The sequence below is a fragment of the Euprymna scolopes genome, chromosome 9, assembly GCF_053919585.1.
Source record: "Euprymna scolopes isolate OS-2025 chromosome 9, ASM5391958v1, whole genome shotgun sequence".
Taxonomy (NCBI): Eukaryota; Metazoa; Mollusca; class Cephalopoda; order Sepiida; family Sepiolidae; genus Euprymna; species Euprymna scolopes.
In genome coordinates, this window is record NC_136490.1 from 150,787,560 (window position 1) to 150,811,863 (window position 24,304).

A 24,304-nucleotide genomic window follows, 5' to 3' on the forward strand; every position below is an offset into this window, starting at 1 on the left:
TGTGTCTGGTCACGAATAGGTTCCTATATGGTTGACTATTTTAAAAAAACTGATTACATATAATGATAGAAGATGTATCGAGACACAGGAATGGGTATGTTTGATCTGGCAGAACGGTGGTTCATTAAAATTGTGGAGGCCGCGTTCGCGCCTGGTCCACAAAGTATGGAAATAAAAAATTTAAATTTTAAAAATTAAAAAAATCTTTTACAAGTGTTTTTGATATAGATAAGTATACTTTGATAAGTATGTTTTAACTTAAATAGGGATGGTATAATAAAATTGTGGGGTCAGCGTTCGCGCCTGGCCTCCATAGAATGGAAATAGGCACAAACTTTAATAAAGACTTTTCATATCTATCTGCGTAAGTATACTTTGATAATTATGTTTCAGTTTGAAGAAATATGGTATAATAAAATTATGGAGTGTTCGTTCGCACCTGACCTCCATAGAATGAAATGTCACAAAGTTTAACAAGGTTTTTTAATATAGATCCATAGAATATTGTGATAAGTGTTTCAGTGTGAACAGGTATGGCATAATAAATTATGGGATTTATCTATTTTATTTTTACTTTCATCATATTCTGCTTTGGTTTTGATACCCCCAAATTCAACCCAAATTTACAAGCCTTCCTTTTCATAACCTATCATACTTTCATAAATCAGAGTCCATTTTCTGTAGACTGTTTTTGAACCCAGTCAACGACGGGTGCTTTTGTTAGTATATATATATATATATATATATATATATATATATATATATATATATATATGTGTGTGTGTGTGTGTGTGTGTGTGTGTGTGTGTGTGTGTGTGTGTGTTAATCTTTACAACAAAAGGCGACGGCGATTAAAGTTCAAACTTTGAATAAAAAGTTTTTTCTTTTTAATATATATTCTTTTGAAATAACAAGTTATTAAAGAATGAGTAAACAAAAAAAGAAGCACGTGATGATTAACGTTGACATCTTTTCTCATGTGACACCGTTCATAGCGTGAGCCTTAACCAGAATAAGAGAACACACAGGATTACTATAAATTTAATAGAAAAAATGTTCGCAAACCCTTATTCTAACAAACACGAATAGATTAAAAAATAGCAGAATAATTTAACGAAGAGTCGTACGAATAACCGGAAGTTCCGAAACCGGAAGTGAAGGCCCTGTTTGTTTTGTTTCTAGAAATCTGCCGAGATGTTAAAGCCGAAAGTCCTGACCGAAGTTCTTAGTCAAGTGAATACATCCGGAGTTCAAAGCACATTGTAAGAAATTTTCTTTTTTTTAAAATTTCCAATAAATTTGTTTTTTATTTCATCGATACATTTTAATCGATTAATCCGTACCTGGATCTTTTTATGAATCCATTTTTTTCTGTCGCTTAAAAAAAAAATGTCTATTTTGTCATATCACTTTCTATAAATTATATAAAATAATTTTTAAAATGTTTTTATTTTCGCTTTAAAATTATTTCGACATTCATCCGATGTAATTAATGCGTCTAATTAATTTTGTCCATTAAAAGTTTTTTTTTTTTTTTACTTCCCTTAAAAATGTCGCATCCGTCTTTTTCGATCCTTGACATATTTTAGCAGCCGATATAAGATATTTTTATTTCTTTCTGTAAATTCTAATTCAGTTTTTTTTTTAATTTCACTATTAGATTTGATTTAGAAAAAAAATGTCAATTTTTAAAATTATTTCAGTGCTTATTTAGAATTCAACTGATTTTCAAATCAAAAATACAGAAAAATCTTTTACTCGTCACAGAACGAAAATATGATAGTTCAAGAATCATATAAATTGATTATTTGTTTTTGTTGCTTTTTTAGATTAAAAAATCAATTGTTATGACAAAACGATGTTTTGATCCGCCATGTTTCATAAATAAACTATCAATATTAAAACCAGCCTTATAATGGATATAATTTACAATTAAAATCGCTAAAAATCATGTAAAAATGATTTTCTATAAAATAAAGAAAAAGACTACTTGATCAATGTTTGTGACTTTTGGAATATGACATCTTTGTTCCGTGACTGGTATGTATTTCATAAAGATTTTTCTGTAATTTATTTATTTTTTCGGTTTAAAATAAAAATAAAATATAAAATATAAAATAAAATAAATTCTAAATAAGTACCTTAGTTTCTTCTTTAAATTATCAATATTAGAATAAGAATAATCGTAAATAAAAAAATATTAAGGTAAAACTTGTCGAAAACGATCTATTTCGGGGTTGTTTTAAAAATGGAATGGAAATTTAAATTTCATTCCGTTTTAATCTTTTTTTTTTTTTTTTTTTTTAATTGCTCTGTCCCACATTTTACTTTAAAAATGGTTGACAAAAAATATATTTTTTCAGGAAGTTTAGATTTCTCAAAAAATGTTCGTTCCTACCGAAACAGCATCCTTTTTTTTTTTTTTTTTTTTCGTTACGCAGCGCCACATTCTACTTTTCTCCATAAAAGAACACGGTATTTGGCACTTCTGACATATAACCGTTTCGGGCAATACACCATGTTCGGTGCTTCTACAGAATTAGGACGAAATTTTGTAGTCGATAAATGGAGTTTTCAGATAAAGATCAATGCCATTGATCATCAATGGTTTCGGCTGATTTTTTTTTTTTTTTTTTTTTTTTTTTTGTCAATTCTAATAAGTTACAATGGTAGCTTCCAAATTATGCAGTCGGAATTACCTGAATATTACTGAATTATTTAAAAACAAAAAAACTTTAATCTTGTTAGCGGATGAAAAATTGCCGCCATCTTGTTTTTATAAAATGAATCGAAACGAGACCATAAACAAGGGAAGTAACTCTAAATTTTTAATGTGACCAACGCAAAACAAATAACAAAATAAACATAACATATATACAGTGTTTCTGGGCCTGGTTTTCATTTAAGATTTTTTCGTAGTTTTTTAATATAAAAATAACTGTTCGCCTAAAAATTAAATAATGCAAAAATAACATATATACAAGTTTTTTTGCAATTGTTGAATTGCCTCCCTTGTGAGTCTCCTGTGTCTTATATAAGCATACACGATCGTGTTCTTTAGGCACTCCCAAATGATTGTGAAAAACGAAGCGCATAATCCCGTGACGTCAGATTTGTGTTGACTATACGAAGTATGGAAAAGCAGAAGCAACTTAATGATTTTTTAAAACGTTTATTCATCTTCAAACTACAATTAATAATTAATCTTTGTTATAATTTTGTTGGGTTTTAAAATTTACAGTTTAATGATTAATAACATTTATATATTAAATATAAAATACGGTTTTACTAAATATGTATGAGTGTTCATTTGGTTAATTACCGGCTTCCATACTTTTGTTTGGTAAAAAGAGACAAACAAGATATAGTAGTGAGTCTATAAAATGTTTAATTTTTGTGCAATAATATTTTTAATCGGTTTTAATCTGGCGATAAAATAGCTGGAAAGAGCCATGTTTATATTAAAATTTTATATTTAAAAAAAATTTAAACACAATTAAAAATATACGTTGTGACGGAACATTTTGAAATAATGGAATTTTCATGGTCTTAATCTTTTAAAAATTAATTTTTACAAAGTTTCTTTTTCTTGGCAATTCAACTGATAATAGTATATATTAATTAGAAAAAACGCTACTTAAAAAAAAAAACATAATATAAAATTTATCTCAATTTTTTCATTGCAACTTCAAGGTAAGTTTTTGTTCAATACGTGTATTTAAATTTTAAAAAAATATTTTTTACTTATTTGAACTCTTATGTTTCATAATAAATAGAAATTTCGGTGGATTTAAATATATTTTGTTAAAATTTCGAAAAATAAATAAGGCAGGGGGCACGCACTAAAATATATATATATATATATATATATATATATATATATTTCCCCTCATATATTTTATGGAAACTGCATTTTATATCTAATTTCACTCTAAAATGGATAAGTATTGAAAATTTTATGAAAATCTGACCATTAGTTGATTTTTTTTAAACACGAGTATGTTTTCACGTTCGGAATGCTTACTACATGGGAACGTTATTTTAAAGCGTCAATTATGTAAACACGATTTTCGTCTCACAATTTTATTATTTTTGTACGATGAAAAAAATTTTTAAAAATTATTACTAGTTTATTTTGCCCTTCTTTTAAATGGTACAAAAGTTATATTGATAATATTAACTCCTAATAAAGTTACATCGTTTTACATATAGAGGAGGGGGTAATTCTGTGGTGAATTTTGGAGGCGTCTATGGCATGCATGCAGAATACTGACCATGTTATTGTCGGCACATTTTGTTAGATTTTAAGATTTACACAGTTTAATGATTAATAATATTATTAACATTTATATATTAAATATGAAATACAGCTTTACTAAATATGTATGACTGTTTATTTGGTTAATTACCGGTTTCCATACTTTTATTTGCTAAAAAGAGACAAACTAGATATGAGAGTGGTCTACAAAATGTTTATTATTTGTGCAACAATATTTTTAAATCCGTTTTAATTTGGCGATAAAATAGATGGCAAGAGTCATGTTTATATCATAACTTAATATGTAAAAAAAAAAAAATTAAACACAATTAAAATCTATGTGACGAAACATTTTCAAATAATGGAATTTTAATAGTTTTAATCTTTTAAAAATTAATTAATGTTTAGGAAGTTTTTTTGCTTGGTAATTCAACTGATTATAGTATATATTAATTAGAAAAAATGCTATTTAAAAAAAAAAGTTTATATCAACTTTTTAATTGCAACTTCAAGGTAAGTTTTTGTTCAATATGTGTATTTAAACTTTTAAAAAAGAAATATTTTTTACTTGTTTGAATTCTTATGTTTCATAATAAATAGAAATTTCGATCAATTTAAATATGTTTTGTTCAAATTTTGAAAAAATAAATTTTGGGGGGAGGAACACGCACTAAAAATAATATTCCCCTTCATATATGTTACGGAAACTGCATTTTATATTTAATTTCATTCTAAAATGGAAAGTATTGAAAATTTCATGAAAATCTGACTATTAGTTGATTTTTGCTAGACTTATTAAACACGGGTATGTTTTAACGTTCAGAATGCTTACTACATGGGAACGTTATTTTAAAGCGTCAATTATGTAAACACAATTTTCGTCACACAATTTCATTATTTTCGTACAATGAAAAAAAATTTTTTTTAATTATTACTGGTTTATTTTGCCCTTTTTTTTAAAAAAAAATAGTATAAAAATTATATTGATAATATTAACTTATAATAAATTTACATCATGTTACATATGGGTGGGGGGTAAATTTTGTTGTGAATTTTGGAGGTGCCTAGTGTTCTTCAAATTTTATTTTCTTTAATAAAAATTTTCTAACTTATCAATTTTCGTAATTTTTGGATATAATCATCTTAAAAATACAGAGAGTACATAGGTACCATTGTTTTCATGTGAAATTCAATATTGTGATTTCCGAAATCTCATCCCAATAGTGTAAAAGCATCTCATGTTCTATTAAAAACCTCCTACTTTAATCTTATTACTCCCCAAATTTTATTATTGTATAAAAATTCTTATATTTGCTAATTTTGCACATATGGGTGGTTGGGCTATCCATTTTTTTTTTTTTTAATTTATTTTTTAAAATTATTTTATTGATTATTTTCGATTTTGTTGGCGAATTAAAAAAAAAAAAATTAAATCAAAATTTAAATTTCCATTCCATTTTTAAAATGACCCGAAAACAGAGTGCCTTCAAAAAGTTTTACCAAATTATTTATAGTTAAAAGTAATTTTGACAGAAAATTGGAGGAAATTGCATTTTCCCGATATGTGAACACCTTGAAGATTGCGAATTGAGGGGACATACTTATCTCCCTTTTTGCTACTGCAATGGCGGCCAACATTTTAGCCTCATAGTGATAGACTTTTTTTTATACTAAAATTGCAATAGCAGTTGTTCTACTCAAAGAATTTTCGTAATTTTTGGATATATTACTATTTTCGACAATAACAATTAAGTACTGTTTTTTTTTTTTTTTTTTTTTTTTTTGCTTAAAACCATATATTTCAAAGACTTGATCTGTCGACTCTATTTTAATAAACACTTAAGTTTCCTCATTATTTCTACTAAATAACTTGTATTGAATATCGAGGTAAATGTCAAGTTTGTCGACGCTTATAATTTTATCAAAGGTAAACCAGGAGATTATCTGGTACTTATGCACCTATGTTACCATACTGAAATAATGTTATTTTGAAAGCCATTCTTAACATGGGGAGGGTGTTTGTTACTATTCGGTACTTCTGTTTAAGGTGCTTGTTAAGATAGTCGACAAATCGATCTTAAGCAAAAAACAACAATACTTAATTGTCATGTCGAAAAGAGTAATATATCTAAAATTACAAAAATTCATTGAATAGAATAATTGCTATTGTGTTTTTAGTTTAAAAAAAAAAGTCTATAGCTATAAGGCTAAAATGTTGGTCATCATTAAAGTGGTGAAAAGGGAGATAAGTATCTCCCTTGTATTCGGAATCTTCAAGGTGTTCACATCTAGGGAAAATGCAATTTATCCCAAATTCCATAAAAAATTACTTTTAACTATAAATACTTTTCTACTCGAATTTTTGTCATTTTTGGAAATCTTACATTTTCGAAATGACAAGTAATGTTGTTTTTACTTAAACCCACATGTTTAAAAAATCGATCTGACGACTCTATCTTAACAAGCACTCAAGTTTGTCGACGCTTATAATTTTATCAAAGGTAAACCAGGAGATTATCTGGTACTTATGCACCTATGTTACCATACTGAAACCCTCTCTACCACCAATAGCAATGGCCAACGACTCTTTATCTGAGAGTCCATCTTTCAAACTCCTTGGCCTAACGTTCACAGGAAACATGAGTTGGAACAATTACATTGAAGGCATTGCCAGGGCCGCTGCAAGAAAGGTAGGCTCTCTCTACCGTGCTAGAAAACTACTAACACCCGAAAGTATCCTGTACCTCTATAAGGCCACCATTCGCCCATGTATGGAGTATTGCTGCCACATCTGGGCTGGTGCATCTGCTACTAGTCTCTCGCTCCTTGACAAGGTTCAAAAGAGAGTCGCAAATCTGATAGGCCCTGAACTGGCATCTAAGCTTCAGCCTCTGTCCCATCGACGAAATGTTGCATCCCTCTGCCTGTTCTACAAGTATTTTAGTGGTGAATGCTCTGATGAACTGCAATCACTTGTGCCCCCACGACGCGAGCACCCTCGACAAACCCGACAGGCTACTAGATCCCACCCCCACACTGTAGAGATCCCTAGATGTAAAAGATCTTTTTACTCCAATAGTTTCTTCCCCAGAACCGCAAGACTCTGGAATTCCATTCCAGGTCCCTGCTTCCCCAACAGTACTGACGTGCAGAAGTTCAAGTGTAACGTGAACCGACACCTTGCTGCCCAAATCCCTACATAGTACCCCAGTAGTTGTTGCCCCTGATAGTAGCCCCCTACACCAAAGTGGCAATTTGCCTTGTTTGGGGTGAAAATGTAATTAAAAAAAAAAAAAAAAAAAAAATTTAATAAAACAAATCGTGAAACTTGAATTTAACTTAAAAATACTATTTAAAAAAAATAGTACATAACATATGTGCATAAGCACCGAATATCCGATTTAAATTTTGTAGTAAATGGTATTGGGTCTGATTTTGTCCCTGATATAAGAGAGTTCCTGTTCTGGTTAAAAATAAGTAATCAAATAAATTAAAATAAAATTAGGAAAAATTTTGTACTAATTTTTATTTAAAATAATTTCGTCTTTTGCAAAAATAAGTACTCAAAACATTAAAAGATCTATCATTGTACTGTTGCATCGCAAATATGTGATTTAAGTGGGTTTTTTTTTTTTTACATAGGCATCACCACTTATCAAGGCCAAGAGGCCACTCGAGGATAAGGGTTAAACAGTGTACAGTAGAAATTGGACAATATAGCAATCGTTAGTAATGGAAATTCAGTAAATTTGTTAACAAATGGAACGCCTCATCAAGAACTTGTTTACGTTAGACTTGAAGACAACCATATTATAGTCAGCTGGAAAGCAGGAAAACGGAATACAATTCCACAGACGTGCAGTTCTAAGAAAGAACCTTTGTTCATGGAATCTACATTTAGGTTTAGGCACAGATAACGAGTAGGGGGAATTATTGATAGTGTTTACAGCTAGACGAGTGTTTCTTCTGAAAGTTTGGCGAGGGGGGGGACTATAGACTGAAGCTCAGTCGAACACTTTCCATGAAAATAACGATACAGCAGTGACAAACTTGCAACATCTCTTCTGTGAGGTAGAGGTTGCAGGGAAGAGAAAAGGATATCTCCTATGAGGCTACGAAGTCTATTTTGAACTCGTCCTTTCTAGCAGCTTCTGCCCAGATGTGGCAACAGTACTCCATCCTTGGACGTACCTGGCTCTTATATAGATAGAGAATTGCATCAGCAGTGAGATATCTACTGGATCGATAGAAGGATCGCACCATATTTCCAGCGGCTTTGGCAACAGATTTGATGTACGTATTCCATTTAAGACTAGGAGTAAAGGTCAAGCCCAGAAGCTTGTCAAAACTTGAGGCCTCCCCAAGATGAGAGCCATTCATTTTACTTGATGCCAGATGTGGATCAGAACATTGATGATGTAAAGATAGAAGCTTGGTTTTAGATGCATTAAAAGTAACCAGCCACTCCCATTGTACAATGTGATCAAGATCAGAGGAGAGAATGGAGAGAACTTGGTCGTTTACTGTCTTAGATGTGCTACCATAGATGGTAGTGTCATCAGCAAAAATGTCTACAAATGATGTAAGGATGTGATTTGGAAGATCATTAATGTAGATCAGGAAAAGAGTTGGGCCCAGGATGGACCCCTGAGGGACTCCAGCATTAATACTGTGAGCTTCTGATTTTTGCCCATCAACTACTACTCTTATGACCCTATCAGAAAGAAATGATTTAATAATTGAGAAGACATTTCCATAGCTAGAGATCTTGTGAAGTAAACCTTCATGCCATACCCTATCAAACGCCTTTGATATGTCAAGAGCAATTGCCCTAGAAAGGTTGCCTCTGTAGAGAGATTCACTAATCCTATGAGATATAACTGTAAGCACATCTGCTGTAGATCTAGCAGAACGGAAACCATATTGTGTGTCACTAAGAAGGTTATTTTTGCTGAGATGGTTGATTACTTCTCTATTTAACACAGATTCCAGCAACTTACTCATGATGCACAGGAGACTTATTGGCCTGTACTGAGAGGGGGATGAGCGATCACCAGAATTCTTAAATACAGGGCATACTGATGAGATTTCCTAGGGTGATGGGAAGCAATTATCCTTAAGACAACATTTAAACAGTTTTGTAAGTATGGGCGCTAGTTCTGGTTGAAGTTTTTTGAGTACTATAATTGGAATACTGTCAGGGCCGGTTGCTTTACTGGAATCAAGATTTTTGATTAGCTTGGCAACCTCACGTAAAGATATATGTAGCGTGTTTTCTGATACAGGAGGAAATATTGGGGGTTGGCGGCCTTGGTCGCAAAGGCTAAAATTAGCTGCAAAGTTCTTGGCAAAGAGTTTGGCTTTGTCTGATGCTGACGAGATTACCTCAGGTCGATTGATGATAGTTGGGATAGAGTACATGCTTCTGTTCAGGATTCTGTTTGCTATTTGCCAAAACTGGTGGGAACCAAGCCGCTGCTCAGCTACTTTGGACTGACTGAGCATACAACTCTCTTGTGTTCTTTATTACTTTCTTACAATGGTTGCTGGCAGTCCTGAAAGCGGCTTTAGTTTCCATACATCTATTACGTTGGAAGCAGTGGAAAAAGTGATTTCTGTGCGCAATGGCAGCAGTACATTCTGGAGAGAACCATGGCTGGCTGTTAGGTTTTTGCTGGAACTTTTTCGAGGGTATGAAACGGTCTATACCTACAATTAACCATTCTGTCAGGTCTGATACTATAGCATTTATAAAATTCAAACAAAATTTTTTTAAAAGTCCAAGCTTTCAACTCGCTCTCATAAAAACGTGTTTTTCCGCTGTAAAAAAAAAAAAACACTACTCGATCAAATTAAGTGAAATTTTTTTTCAGAGATCTTCAGTTCAAAACGGATACGTACAATACAACCTTTATTCAATATTTTCATTTTTTATTGTCTTGATTAAACTGTACAAGTACCATAGTTGATATTGTATAATTTATTTTTTCAAGGCCATTTGCTAACATTTCTTAAATATAAGGAACCCTTTTAAATTTTTAATGATGAAATTAAAGTTCAATATTTTGTCCTTTTTTTTTTTTATTAAAAAATGTTTGTTTTTCATATGTGATTGCTATGAAAATGATAATCACCCCCCACTCCCATCTGCTGACAAATCATTTGATAATGACGTTGAGTTTTTGAGGATAAGGTTTTTTATCCTAATTCATAATCTAGTAAAAAAATAGTACTTAATGATGTCAGCAAAATTTTTTTTTTTTTTTTCTTCTCATGCTGGAAATTTAATTAAATGAAACATATATATATATATATATATATATATATATACATATCCTAATGTAGACATAACAAACATAAAAAAAACACAAAAAAATCTAACGTAAGGCAAACGAACACGTGAAAAATGGCTTAAATAAGCCTGTTTCGATATTAAAATTTAAAATATCGGTGGATACCCGGGTGTCGCTAAGAATAAGCGAAGTAAAAAAAAAACAAAACAGGAAAACGAACGTTACATGAAAAATGGCTTAAATAATACAGGGTTCAATATTTAAATTTAAAAAATCGAAAAAAAAAATAACATCTCACACCACGATTCGAACCCAAAACGTTTAGATAATGAACAAACACGCTAACCAACTGCGCTAAAGCGACGGAGATGAAATGTGTTTGGTTTTTCAACCATTTAAAGTAAATCAGATCATGACGTCATCTGACGCATGTGTAGAATCGGGCATCGTTACGAGAAACCCGTTTTTGTTGACCCCCCCCCCTTCGTGAAAAATCGTCGATTTCGGGGTGAAAAAGTTAACGTTTTTGGCCAATTTTTCGATATTTTTCAAGCGAAGGATGGGGCTTCGATACGATACCGAGTTTGTGAATTTTTGTCGCGTGTGTCGAAAGTTTTTAGCAGACACACAAACATACATACATACACACAAACACACACACATTTTCGCTTTTATATATATAGACTAGCGGGAGGTACCCGGTGATGCCCGGGTGTCTTGTGGTAAATCAAAACTCCGGGGGGGGGGGTAAATAATAAAATAAATGTTTTGGTAGGAAAGTATGAGAATCGAACCCGTAACCTTGAGTTGGAAATTAATGTGTGAAAAAAAAAAACTGGGAGACGTTACCCATTAGGCCACCGCGACATACATACAACATACATCAGGTTTGAATTTATTTATTAAACTATAAAAACAGGTGTGCGCAATAAAAGTTAACTCTGCTGCTTCCATTTGACCTAATTAAGAAGGTCAAATAGAAGTCACGCAGTTGTTTACCCAAGTCTGACTGTTTTTGTTTTTTTCCCACAACAGATGTTGGGGGGAGGGAAACCAGCTCATAATTGTCCAGATTGAATAACAATTGTCTGATGTACAACATTGATCAAAGCTGATTGCTTCTGGACATTTCCCGGCGCAATGCCAAGAACGTTGTTTGTTGTTAACTTTGAATTAGTTTCGCTTTTTATACGAAAAAGCCTCATCAACACGCGAGAAGCCAAAATAGCAATAATTTTGTAAAAGTCAACGTAAATAAATTTAGATGCGACGCACTTTCCCAAATCGTACATATTATTATTTAGGACCCATATAAACAGTTGTAAGCGATCGTAACGACATTGGAACCGTGTGCGAGAAAAGCCTTTTGAAGACATACACGAAATGGTCACACACATTTTGCCTTTTATATAAATAGATGATTGTGGAATTTTTGTTTATTTTTTATTAGCGATCCCGTACTAATTTATTTCTTTTTCACTCCCTGAGCGTTTTTATTATAAGAAAGGAGTTATTTGCCCTTTGTTTACAGTTTTTTCCGCCCACATTTTTTTAGGACGTATTACTTTTTTATCTTTTTTAAATATTATTTATTAATAATTATTACGTGCATAAAAGTAAATCATCTTACTTTTATGCATGTAATAATTATTATATATATATATATATATATATATATATATATATATATATATATATATATATATATATATATAGTTAGGTATGTCTGTATTTTGTATATACAGGATTGACTCCTTTACAAGTTAGGCATTTAGTATTTGTGTAATTTTATTTTCGGGGTTTATTTTTTTTTATAAAAAATTTAAGTTTCTAAATTTTTTAATAGAAAAAATCTTCTTGCACTGACACACACACACATTTTTTATATTCATTTCATTAAGATGATTTAAAAAAAAATGTCTTTTAGATTACAAGGTGGTTTATTGTATTTATTTATTTTTTTTTTACTAAAATAATTTTTTCTGTTTTTAGACTTCTTAACCAAGAAGGAGCTCTGCTTGCTTATGCCGGATATGCAGAAAAGGACCCACAAGTAACGGCAACAATTGCCAGCAACATTTGGGGGGCATATGTTAAAAGTGGTGATATGGCTTTGGATGGCGATAAATTAAAGTATGTTTTATTACATAATGAGGTAAGAAAAACTGAAGAGTTGGATTTTTAAAATCTTTCAATCGTGATTTCACAACGGATTTTATTTTTTTATTTTATTTTTTTTTTTAGACAAAGCATGAAGCCACTTTATGTAAGAAGCTAAAATAAAACTACAAAAAGAAACCTATTTCAAGGTCAAAAACTGATCAACAATAAGTGTTAGATGGATAGAAAACAGCAATTCTTCCCCTTTGTCAGAAACATCACTCCTGAAATTGTGGTATTAGTTAAATATTTAGCCTCTTTAGTTGTAGCCATTTTGTCTTTTCCCTTTTTGCTAGGATGTTTTTTTTTTTTTTAATTTTTTTTTTTTTGCATCTGTGACACATGACCAAATATTAACTACCTGAAATGTGTAATCGTTGCATATTTTGTGAAATAATGAAAATTCCTCTCTCTCTCTCTCTCTCTCTCTCTCTCTCTCTCTATATATATATATATATATATATATATATATATATATATATATATATATATATATATACACATTTTATTGGACTTAAAATGTTTTTAATTCAAGATATAAAAAAACATTTTTCTGATCACCAAATCAAGCTGTGGACCACGTTGAACATCACTGTTTTATGTAATAGATTCCCTGATGACTTAGTCAGCATTTTCTTTGTAAATTAGTACATAAAATAGTTGAAAAATTGACTCCCTTCATGGTGAAACCTGGTCTAGCTGAACCCCAAAGAACAAATTTTTTTTATTTTTTTATTTTAGATATTATTAATGCTAACCAAGAAAATGCCAACTTTGTGAGTGTTTGTTTTGTAGCTTTTGACTTTTAGCTGGACATACAAACACAAACGACTAACCTTAATATAATATTAATAATAACATGTACTTAGTTTATCACTGTACTGCTATTTCACAGTATCACCGGCCAATGAAGTGTATCCAACCAAGATCAATAAAAAACAAAGTGAACTCTCAATTAAGTGTTTAAATATATTTACATTTTCATTCGTTCTTATATTTTGAATTCCAGACATTTATTAGTTTTATTTTCCACATCTTTTTCAATATTTTCAGGAAGGCAAAGTCGGCATCACATGTGTTGGTAACTTATTATTGTGTATCTATGCTAAAGAAACGGTTGAGTTTGGAATGTTAAAAGCCAAGGTAAGCCATCTTTTATAGAGTTGAGATCTTTATATTTTATGTGTGCTGCACTTAAAATAGTTGTAGCCACCAATCATAAAAACGCATTGTATCAGTAGATTTTAAGGGGACTCCATTAAAAAAAAATCATATTAAGGCCTCAAATACTACCATTTTGTTTGGAAATGAATACACTTTCACATTGATAAAATTTCAACATTGCTAAAGGGTCATTTTTGCAACATTTGTGAAGAACAAGGATGTTTTTTAAAAATTTGTCTTCACTCTGAGAAATTTCATCATGAAATTTGGAAACCAATTTAGAAATAAAACTTTAATCATGATGCGGGTACAAAAATGATTAATTTCTTTTTTATTACGTCGAAGAGAATTTTTCAACATCTTAAAATTGTTTTATATTTACGTGCCAACAATTTTTAATTACTCTATCCGAAAAATATATTTCCATTTCAGAAAATTTTGCTTTCATTGATATATATATATTTTTTTATTCCAAACAAGGGATATTGTCATTTGAATGTAAGGGGCTACTATTTGGGACTATGTAGGGAGTTGAGCAGCAAGATATCTGTCTACATTACGTTTAAACTTCTGCATGTTAGTACTGCCAGGGAAGCAGGAAACCATCGGAGGGAAGAAGCTATTAGAATAGAGGACCTTAACAGTGAAGAGATGAAATTTTTGTTGATTAACGAGTTAGTCGGTGAGAGGAGTATGTACGTGAAGGGGAAACATGCTATGACTTCATCAGAACACATTCCATTAAAATACTTGTAAAAGAGATGCAACATAGCGACAGGGGTTGGAGCATGGTTGATAGTGTGGGATCGATTAGATGGGAGACATTTCTAATTTTTTTTTTTTTCAACCCTGTCCAAGAGAAGGAGAAACTATTAGTAGATGCACCAGTCAAAAGCAATGAATGTTCAAGCTAAAATGAATTTATATATCTTTTCTTTATTGTTAGGTGAAAGTACAGAATAGTTAGCATGTTAAGAATGAGTTACTAATAATGTTATTTTTGCATGGTCTGTAAAATGCATGTACAGATTAATTGGGGATGGGTTTTTAAGATATATATTTTATTTGGTACTTCTCCAGTTTACATACCATGTTGAAATAATATTATTATTTAAAAACACGTCTTTAACATGTTAAGTATTGTCTGCACTTTAATATAGCAAAAAAAAAAACTATAAAAATTAAATGTAACTAAAATATCCAATTAAAAAAAAAACATGTTCCATAAGCTGCAGAAGTACGAAAATATGTTTAAGCATATTTATACTTAAATATTTACAGATGTTTTTTTTTGTGTGTTGTTTATATATGAAATTTCGCTTGATATGATTTTCAAGTTAAATTTAGTTTGTTATATTAAGTTGGTAAGTGAAAGTACAGAATAGTTAACATGATGATAATGGCTTTCTAAATCAGCATGTTTTATAAACTGCAGAAGTTGATTTTTAACTGAAATATTTGATTAGTATCCCATCATTCCTAGTTTACAGGTTGGTTCTTTTTTGTTTTAATTTCTTTTTGTTTTAATTTCTTTTTGTTTTAATTTCTTTTTGTTTTAATTTCTTTTTGTTTTAATTTCTTTTTGTTTTAATTTCTTTTTGTTTTAATTTCTTTTTGTTTTAATTTTTTTTGTTTTAATTTTTTTTGTTTTAATTTTTTTTTTGTTTTTGTTTAACGCGAGTAAACGCATGATGCAAGTAAATACATATTTAAAAAAATGTAATCGTTTCAATATTGTTGTTCTAGTAAGTAATAGGAGCTTGAAAATAATTATACCATTTAAGGAAGTAACATGGTGCTATGGGGGAGAGTGAGAGAACTTAATATATAGAGAGTAAAACTCTTTACTATTTTCTATTTGGGATTATGTATTTGAGAGAAACATCTTTTTCACAATGAATGTAATAATTTTTAAACAGAAATGAAATGTACGCATAGTTTCTGGGAACATGCTTTAAAGAATTACTGTGATATGTTTGAAAGATGTGATTTGGAAGTGCTCACTTGTTTTCCTATTGAAACTAAATGAATGTGAAAAATCAAAATAATTTTATAGGATATATTATTTCATAGTTTTGCATATAAATTTAATGTAAATAATATACACTTTAATAATTGCAAGAACATTTTTAAATTAAAATTTGGATTGGAAAATGTTACTACCGGTGAATATCCAACTGTATAATATAATGTTGTATAACATGCTATCTAGCACCCCTACTAAGGCAACATTGGGCAATCTTGCTAGTTTTTAAATAATTTTAAAATTTTCTGTTAATATTTCTCAGTTTTCTGAATTTACATTTATGATTATGTTTGGTCAATAAACTTAGGATTTGTGTGTGTCAAAATGATAAAATATCTTTGTTTTTAATCTTTCTTTTTTTTTTTCTTTTTGTCAGCTTCAAGCTCTTGCAAATTATCTTGAAGGTCCACTGCAACGTTTGGCCGCCTCTTGAATTTTGGACGCTGAATGTAGTTTTATTTTAAAAAAAATTAAAAAAAAATAAAAAGGGAAGAAAAGTAGCCATTTCATCTTTGGGAACCGCTCCCCCCACCCTCACTTTTATTGGGAGGGGGGTAGTTGGCCACTGGAAAGAATCAAATGTGACCACTGCTTGGACATTGGTGTTGCTGACTAACACAGAAGCAAATGTCATGGATTATTTTATATTCCTCCTCCTTTCACCGGGCACTCGATTTCCCAAGATAAATTATTAAATGGAAAATTTTTTTTTTTTTTTTTAAACCTCTCTCCATTGACATGTGATTTCAGGTAGTACTTTGAACTACTCCTCAGACACAAAAAAAATTCTTTTTTTTTTTTTTTTTTTATCTTCAAATTTTTACCCTGCACCACGACTCTTGAAAAATTATTTTCTTGGTTGATGATTTCAGCAACAAATTAAGAATCTCTGATAACGTTTGCATCTTTTACTTTTTGATTGGAGAGATTTAAAAAAAAATTTTTTTCAAAAAATTCTTTTCTTTACAGTCTGATTTTGAAATAATAAAAATTATTTTTATGAATTAAATATAAATTTGGAATGTTCTTTTAACTTGATGACAATTATAAATTATTTAAAAACAAAAAAAAAATCTATTATTTTTATTTTTTTATTTTTGTTTCATTGTCCAATACATGCCAGCTTGTGTATAATATATTAAAACTAAATCTGATGGTGATATACAAACTTATTGATTTAATTATAAGAGTAACATTCTCTCGACTCCATCTGGTCACCAAAACGTGTTTGAAAAGCCAATTCGTTGTATCTAAACAAACTTGGAGAGCCACCATCATCATCAAATTAATTGCCACAAAAAATGATTCTGTTAACTTTGAGAATGACTCGTTAGCAGATCATACGAGAATTACACATACAGAAAAAATACTTCTATGCTTGATGCTGTTCATGTGTCGTATATCTATACTAAAGATTTCGACTTGAGTCATCTTCATGCACTTCAAGAAAAATTTATTTACATCCCCTTTCTTTTGACAGAAGCATCTTGCAGAGAAATTGAACATGCATTTTAATGAGATTTTAAAAAATTTTTACTGTTATTTCAAGGCACAGTGCCACTTTGACATAAGGGGCTACTATTTGAGACCAAATCTGTGTAGGGAGTTGAGCAGCTTTTACGTAGTGAGGGACAAGATATTCATACGGAGACGACAATGAGACAATTATGATGATTACACGCAGTTTATATTTATAATAGGAGCTTGATATAAAGAGAGACAGTTTGCTTAACACATAGGAGATGAGAATTTATTATTGAAGAAGGATTCCATTAACACTTTTGAGGAGGGGGACTCAGTTCCACTTTGGAAGGGTGTTTCATACAAAGTTCTTTTACAAATACGATAGACAAAATCAGATTACCTTTCAAGTTGACAACAAAGACAAATAAATACATGATGTTTATTCTCCCAGCTGGATGATTGATGATCAGGAATTCAATCGCCTTTCAGAGTTACATTTTCTTCTTTCCCTTTCTAGTAGCTTCCAAAAGGGTTTCAGCTAACTCTACTGCTGTCTCTCCACTCTGAACTAACTCCCGAACTCCTCTCTGACTGAACTGACTCTTTGAATATATTGTAAATTATCTTTGTGACGTCAAAATGTGCTTCAGCCATGTGAATATTTTCTCATATGAACTTACATACACATATGTCCAACACGTTTCTGGCAAAAAAAAAACATTCCTTAATTTACATTGTCCGATATCTGACCTACTAGTTGGTTATTTCTAAACACAATGGTCAATTCACTAAATTCCTGAGATTGCATTATGTATTCAATTTTAACTTTTGAATACGGGGTTCGATTTTAGCCTTTTCCTTGAATATACATTTGAACTTCTGCATGTCAGTAGAGTCAGGAAAGCAGGAACTTGGGAGGGAATTCCAAAGTGGAGAATAAACTATTAGAGTAAAAAGCTTTTCAGCATCTAGGAATCTCTACACTGTGGGGGTGTGATTTTGCTGCTTGTCGGGTCAGTCAGGTGGTATTTATGATAAGGATGTACAAATGCCCTGAGTTCAGAGCACATTCTATTAAAATACTTGTAAAACACATACAGGTGTTGGAGATGGGACAGACGTTGTAGTTTGGTTGATAGTGAATAGTGAAGGACCTATTAGGTTAGAGATGCTTTTTTATTTATTTTTTTTTTTTTTTTAACCCTGTCTAATAGCAAGAGACTAGTGGCAGATGCACTAGCCAAGATGTGGAAGCAATACTACTGCATAGGCAAATGGTAGTTTTGTAGAGATATAGTAGGATACTCTCAGGTGTGAGAAACTTTCTAGTACAGTAGAGAGAGCCCATCTTCTTCACAGCAATCCTGGCAATGTCTTCAATATATTTGTTCCAGCTCATGTTGCCTGTGAATGTTAAGCTGAGCAGTTTGAACAAAGTACTTTCAAGTAATGTATCATTAGCCATAGCTATTATTGGTTGTGAAGGTTTCTTGTAATTAAAAGAAAAAAGCTTAGTCTTAGCATTTAATGTTACCATCCATTTTTAACCACATTCCACTACAGACTGGAGGTCTTTCAGCTCCAACTGAGGGTTTATTTTGGCCCTGTGCAGTTCTAAAGGGTTCATCCTCTCAGGCTTTACCTTCTCCCTTTGAGAAAGGGTTAGTTTTCTGCTAATTGCTTGAGGCGATCTTATAGAGTTATGCAGACCGGGCTGCCCAGGCATTTGTGTGTGTGTGTGTGTGTGTGTGTGTTAGGTCAATGCTCTTTTTCTAGAGCACTGGCTTTTCAAATCCAAATTTCCAATTTTTGTGTCCAATCATTTCACCATGGAAGGGAGAAAAATATCTTAATGAAATATTGAATCACAAGTTTTTTTTTCCTTTTTTTTTTTCTTTTTTTTTTTTTCCTTTTTTTTGTCCAAAGGAATAGATTTAACATTACACCATACATTCTCAAATGTATAGAAAACAAGTTTAAATTTACTTTGTCAGATTTTTTCATTAAAAACAATCTGTAAATAAATTTGCCGCTACCCATTTAAACCAGTAAAAACTTTTTGTTTATTAAAATCTACTTTACTGCATTTTACTTAAATATTAAAATTAGAATTTTTTATTTTTATTTATTTTTTTAAATGCTAAGAATACTTCGAAAAAATCTGTGTGCATAAATTTAAAACAAGTTTTGCAAATGTAATGTTTTTTTTTTTTTTTTTTTTTTTTTTTTTTAAAGTAATAAAGAATACAAATATTCTAAAGATTTGAGATTAAGGTTGATCTGGATTTATTTGGGACTAGTGGGGATACCTGGCGTTGCCCGGGTGAGGTAGGGGTGGGAGTAAAGCAAAACAAAATGGACAATAAAGAATAAGCAAACGTAATAACCCTGTTTAAATATAACTTTATTTTTTTAATCGGGGGGGAAAAAAGAAAAAAAAACAGCGAACGTGATGCAAAATAAAGAATAATCGAACGAAAAAGAAACGGCATAATGTTTAAATGTTAAAACTTCTTCAAAAAAATCGGAAATACAAAAAGGACAGTGAACGTGATGGAAATTTTTTTTTAAAAATAACATAAAAATGGTCGAACTACAGCAACTGGTCTATAATCGCGTGAGTGAACTTAGGTCGTTTTTTTTTTTTTTTTTTTATATATTTAAACTAACTCAAGAAAGAACGTTTTTTTGCACATGCATGTTTGGCTAAATTGTTATGTAGATTTTTTTGCTACCCCTCCCTGTAGGAAAGTGCCCAGTTGAGGGTGAAGGAATTAATGTTTTTATCCAATTTTTCAATATTTGTTGTCCGAAGGATCAAGCTTCAAAACAATACCGATTTTGTGAAACTCGTCGCCTCTGTCGAAAGTTTTATGCAAACATACATATATATATACATTTAAACAGATTATCTTTATATTATGGATAATACTTTATGAAAGAATTCTTTAAAAACTTTTGATTCTTATGTAAAAATACAAAATAATCTTTATGTAATGAAAATGTCATATTCCAAAAATCATGTAAATTGATCAAGTTTTTTAGAATGTGTGATAACTCAATTCGACTACTAAGACTTTTTTTAAATTTAGACGTTGTGTTAAGAAAGCCTTTTAGCTAAGTGTTATTTCAGCATGTTGCATAAACTACACAAATATTTATTTCTGTTTTTTTATTTTAAATGGAATGTTGACAAGACAGCATAAAATTACGATATAATACAAAATAATTTAACACAATTTATTCCTGAAAAGGTAAAATTCATCATTCGTTACTATAACCCTAACACCCTCTTTTGTCCGGAGGCAGGGCTGCATCCGTCGCTAGCCTGGTTCACGGAGCATACTTGTGATGTACTCTTGGCCGTGTTCATCGCTCTTGGCTCACAGGACCATAGATGCAACCCAGCAGGGCTACATTCTTACCTGTCTAGTGGTGGACCCCTCAAGGGTGACCAGACTCTCACTGGTAAATATCTCTCTGCTGCTCAGGGCACGCAAAATGTGCATGACCCTAAGTCTGTGTAGCAACATCGTCCACTTCAGCCGTCACTCTGGCTTCATGCTGGATCCAGTCTATCTCTTTCATCATCTGGCGTCAGGGCATACCTGAAATAAACTGCATCTTCATTCAGGCCGGCAATCGAGAAACAAAGAAAAACTCTGGTTCATTTTGTAAAAAACAAACAAAATAATTATTAAAAAATTATTTTACAATTGTTTAAAGTCGAGTTCTTTGATCCGAGCTTCATGATGCAGGTTGCATAACTTAAGTTCATCTAGTTAATTTCCCAGCTAAGAACAAGAGCTATTCAACTTAGTTCTTATGAGGGGTTCGCCCCCCCCCACCTCCACCCCAGGCGGGGCAAGAGCGATGTGGACGTCTCGATGCCAGCCAGTAAAAAGACCAAAAGACTCTAATTCTAAAAAGCCAATCATTTTTATAAAACTAGCCTCTTCCCCCCCTCTGTCATATTGAAGATTACTTTTCTTTTCCTCTGAACCTCTTTTTTTTCTTTATCCCATTATCTTATTTTCTTTTTCTTCTCTCATGAACTTCTTTCTCTATCCCCTTATTCTATATTCTTTTCATTTTCTCTTTTCTTGTGAACCTCTTCCTTCTCTTTTGTGACCATATCTCTCCCTAGGTTCAATTTTATTTATTTATCTTATCACTGGCTTGGTGCCCTGGTAGTTAAATACAACAGGTGGACCCAAATGACAACATCTCCCAGACACCAAAAGTAGACATTTTGAACCCAAGTCATTGTTTCCATAATATTTTAATTGTTCTTTCTAAACTCAACCAGAAAACGATCCTGTATTGTTTTTCTGCCAAACTCAAGAATCTCATTATCATTTTTTTTTTTTTTTTTTCCATTGAAATATTTTATTTCTTCTGGACATAAGATTTGCAAATCTGGGCGGTTCAATGCTTGAGGGCACAGCTTAACGAAGTTTCCAGCCACAGTTATGATCTTTGGTGTGGTTTCAAGTGAGAACTACGTCATGCCATCTCACATCTTCGAAGTCGACTTGAAAGTCAACACCAAAGTGTACCTGGATGTGTTAAAGAGTGAGGTGATCTCCTGCTGGCAGACCCTGAGTGTGGCAGCAGGGCTCGGCACCGGCCCACAAGTCCAAAATGACCCAGGCTTGGCTTCAGAAGGAGTGCTACGACTTTGTACCTTTCTCTTGCTGACCCCTCCTCCCCTGACCTCAACCCACTAGAGTACTTCGTTTGGTCATATGTCAAGAACATCACCAACATGACCTTCCACAACACCAAAGCCAGCCGTATCGCAGCTATTCACTGAGCTTCTGCTTGTACTTGTGGAAAAGGCATGCTCCAAGATCCAGACTCGTATTGAAATGGTGATTGGAGCTGAAGGCTACATTGAATAAATTTCAGTTCTACTACATAATTGTTATGGTTTTTGTATCCTAGTCTAGGGATGAAGGAACGATGCAAACATATTAATTAAAAAATAAGTGAAAAAAAAAGATATTTTGAAAAAGAAATTTTATTACAAAAGAAAAAATCAAAAATAGAAAGGAAACGAAGTTCTAATAAGCTTTTTACAATGGTTGGTGCAAGGGGAATAATTCCCTGTTTTCTAGTTATTTCCCTTTTGATTGAAGTAATTGTTTTTTTTATAGTAATGTTTGTTTTTATCTTTTAGACATAAATGCTTTTTGGTCAAATATAATTCAGAAAAATCTATATTTACCAGCTATTGATAAAAGAGATTTTTTTTCTCTATCTTGTTCCAGTTCATCTGTTATTTAACGACTCAAATTTTGCTTGTGATTTCTTTGGTTGGAGTAGCAGTGTCAGATGTTGCCATTAAAAACGAGTGATAAAAATTTGAATAATTAGACGCATTATCTTTTGAAGCTTATAACTACTTGAAAAATGTAATTTAAACCCTATTTTTTTTTTTTTTCAATAAAAGGAGCAAAAACCAAATTTTAAAATAATGAAAGGTTTAATAGAAAAATATGCAATATTTTTTTTAATCGGTTTTCTTCAAAAAAGATTTCAAGAAATCAACGAATTTTAACTTACTCCAAATATAATATATATAAATTCCAAAAAATCACTTACCTATAAAAAATACTAATCAGTGGGTGCTTCCATTCTTCATTTATAAGAATTTGTCCATATTTATATTTTATATTCCATGTACTTTTTAAATAAAAGAATTTTTTTAGCGAGGATTCAAAAAGACCGCGATTTTAAAATCTAATATCAGATGTTCACAGAGCGAAGTTGTTTCTCTTTCTTCCAGTTGACAAATACAGAGGCCTAAAACCGCCATAATTAATTATTTCAAAAACGTAAAAACAACACATTAGATCAAATATATTTCCCGGTAGTAACTATATAAAGAAACAAACATTTGAAGTGCTGATATGTTTTATCTCCCCTTTGAATTTCTGGCATGTGTTTGATGTCAACAATCAAATTAGTCAATTATGAGTCACCGTATTTGAAAAATGATCACATTTCACTCAAAGTTTACTTTTAAAAATAAAAAAACACACCAACATTTTTTTTTTTATTCTCTTAAAACAATTACATGAGTTTTTGATTTAAAACATTTAATTTCTTCTTTATGCAATGAATTAAAAAAAAATTTTTTTAATAAAATAGAAAAAAATTGATGTAGGTGCCCAATTTTTACAGAACAATATTGTCAAAATGTGAGGTTTCACTTTAAAAAAAATCAACCTTTTTTTTTTTTTTAAAAGGTTTTAAACTTTTGACTTTACAGGTAAATTTGCACATAACTATTCTTTTGTTTTAATTTAGATTATTTTATTTATTGATCTTTTTGTGATATATAAACCTTAGGTGAGAAAATTATTTAATTTTTAATAGACATTTCAAAATGTGAGGGGGGCAGGTGAATTAAAAAAAAAACGTTTGTCTAGAATATTATATTCGGTTTATTGGAAAGAGCATAAAATTTCACATTAAACCTGAAAATATCTTAAAAATTGAACCAATAGAAAAATTTTGATAAATTTTTGTTTTTCAATTTAAAAATCTAACTCGTAAAATTCAATTCATTTCATTATGTAGAAAAAATGGCTGCATGAGCGTGCGCGTGCACTTTGTAAACACTTTTTTTTTTTTAAATAAAAAATATTTCTATTTTTTTTTTTTTTAATTTTTAATAGTTTATTTTGGAAATATATTCCATATAGAGAAATTAAACAACACACTTTAAAAAAATAAATTACGAGTTTTGTATATTTTATTTGCAGTTTTGTGTTAAGGGTGTCAAAAATTTCCAAAAGATTTTTACACACCTAGTCATACGGTCTGGTCACCTAAATGAACGCGTCCCAGCGCTGTGTTATAACTTACAATAACTAGCAATCGTCTGCTATTCATAGTTATTGCTAGAGAAAGCCCCAGAAAAAACAAAAG

At 31.1% G+C, this 24,304-nt stretch overlaps 1 protein-coding gene across 3 annotated transcripts in view; it reads left to right on the forward strand.

Annotated features, from left to right (window-relative positions):
• The window catches only part of LOC145284912 (ragulator complex protein LAMTOR2-like), a 38,738-nt gene extending 21,822 nt beyond the window's left edge, over positions 1-16,916 (forward strand). For 2 of the 3 annotated variants that reach the window (XM_080133993.1, XM_080133992.1), the window contains exons 2-5: positions 1,183-1,262; positions 12,544-12,706; positions 13,765-13,854; positions 16,278-16,916. In XM_080133993.1, the coding sequence (XP_079990119.1) occupies positions 1,183-1,262; positions 12,544-12,706; positions 13,765-13,854; positions 16,278-16,334 (390 nt within the window). In that variant the 3' untranslated portion in view covers positions 16,335-16,916. Of the gene's footprint in view, positions 1-227; positions 365-1,182; positions 1,263-12,543; positions 12,707-13,764; positions 13,855-16,277 lie in introns of those variants that run through there. The other variant, XM_080133994.1, reaches the window with a different exon arrangement.
• Positions 16,917-24,304: the final 7,388 nt, after the last annotated feature.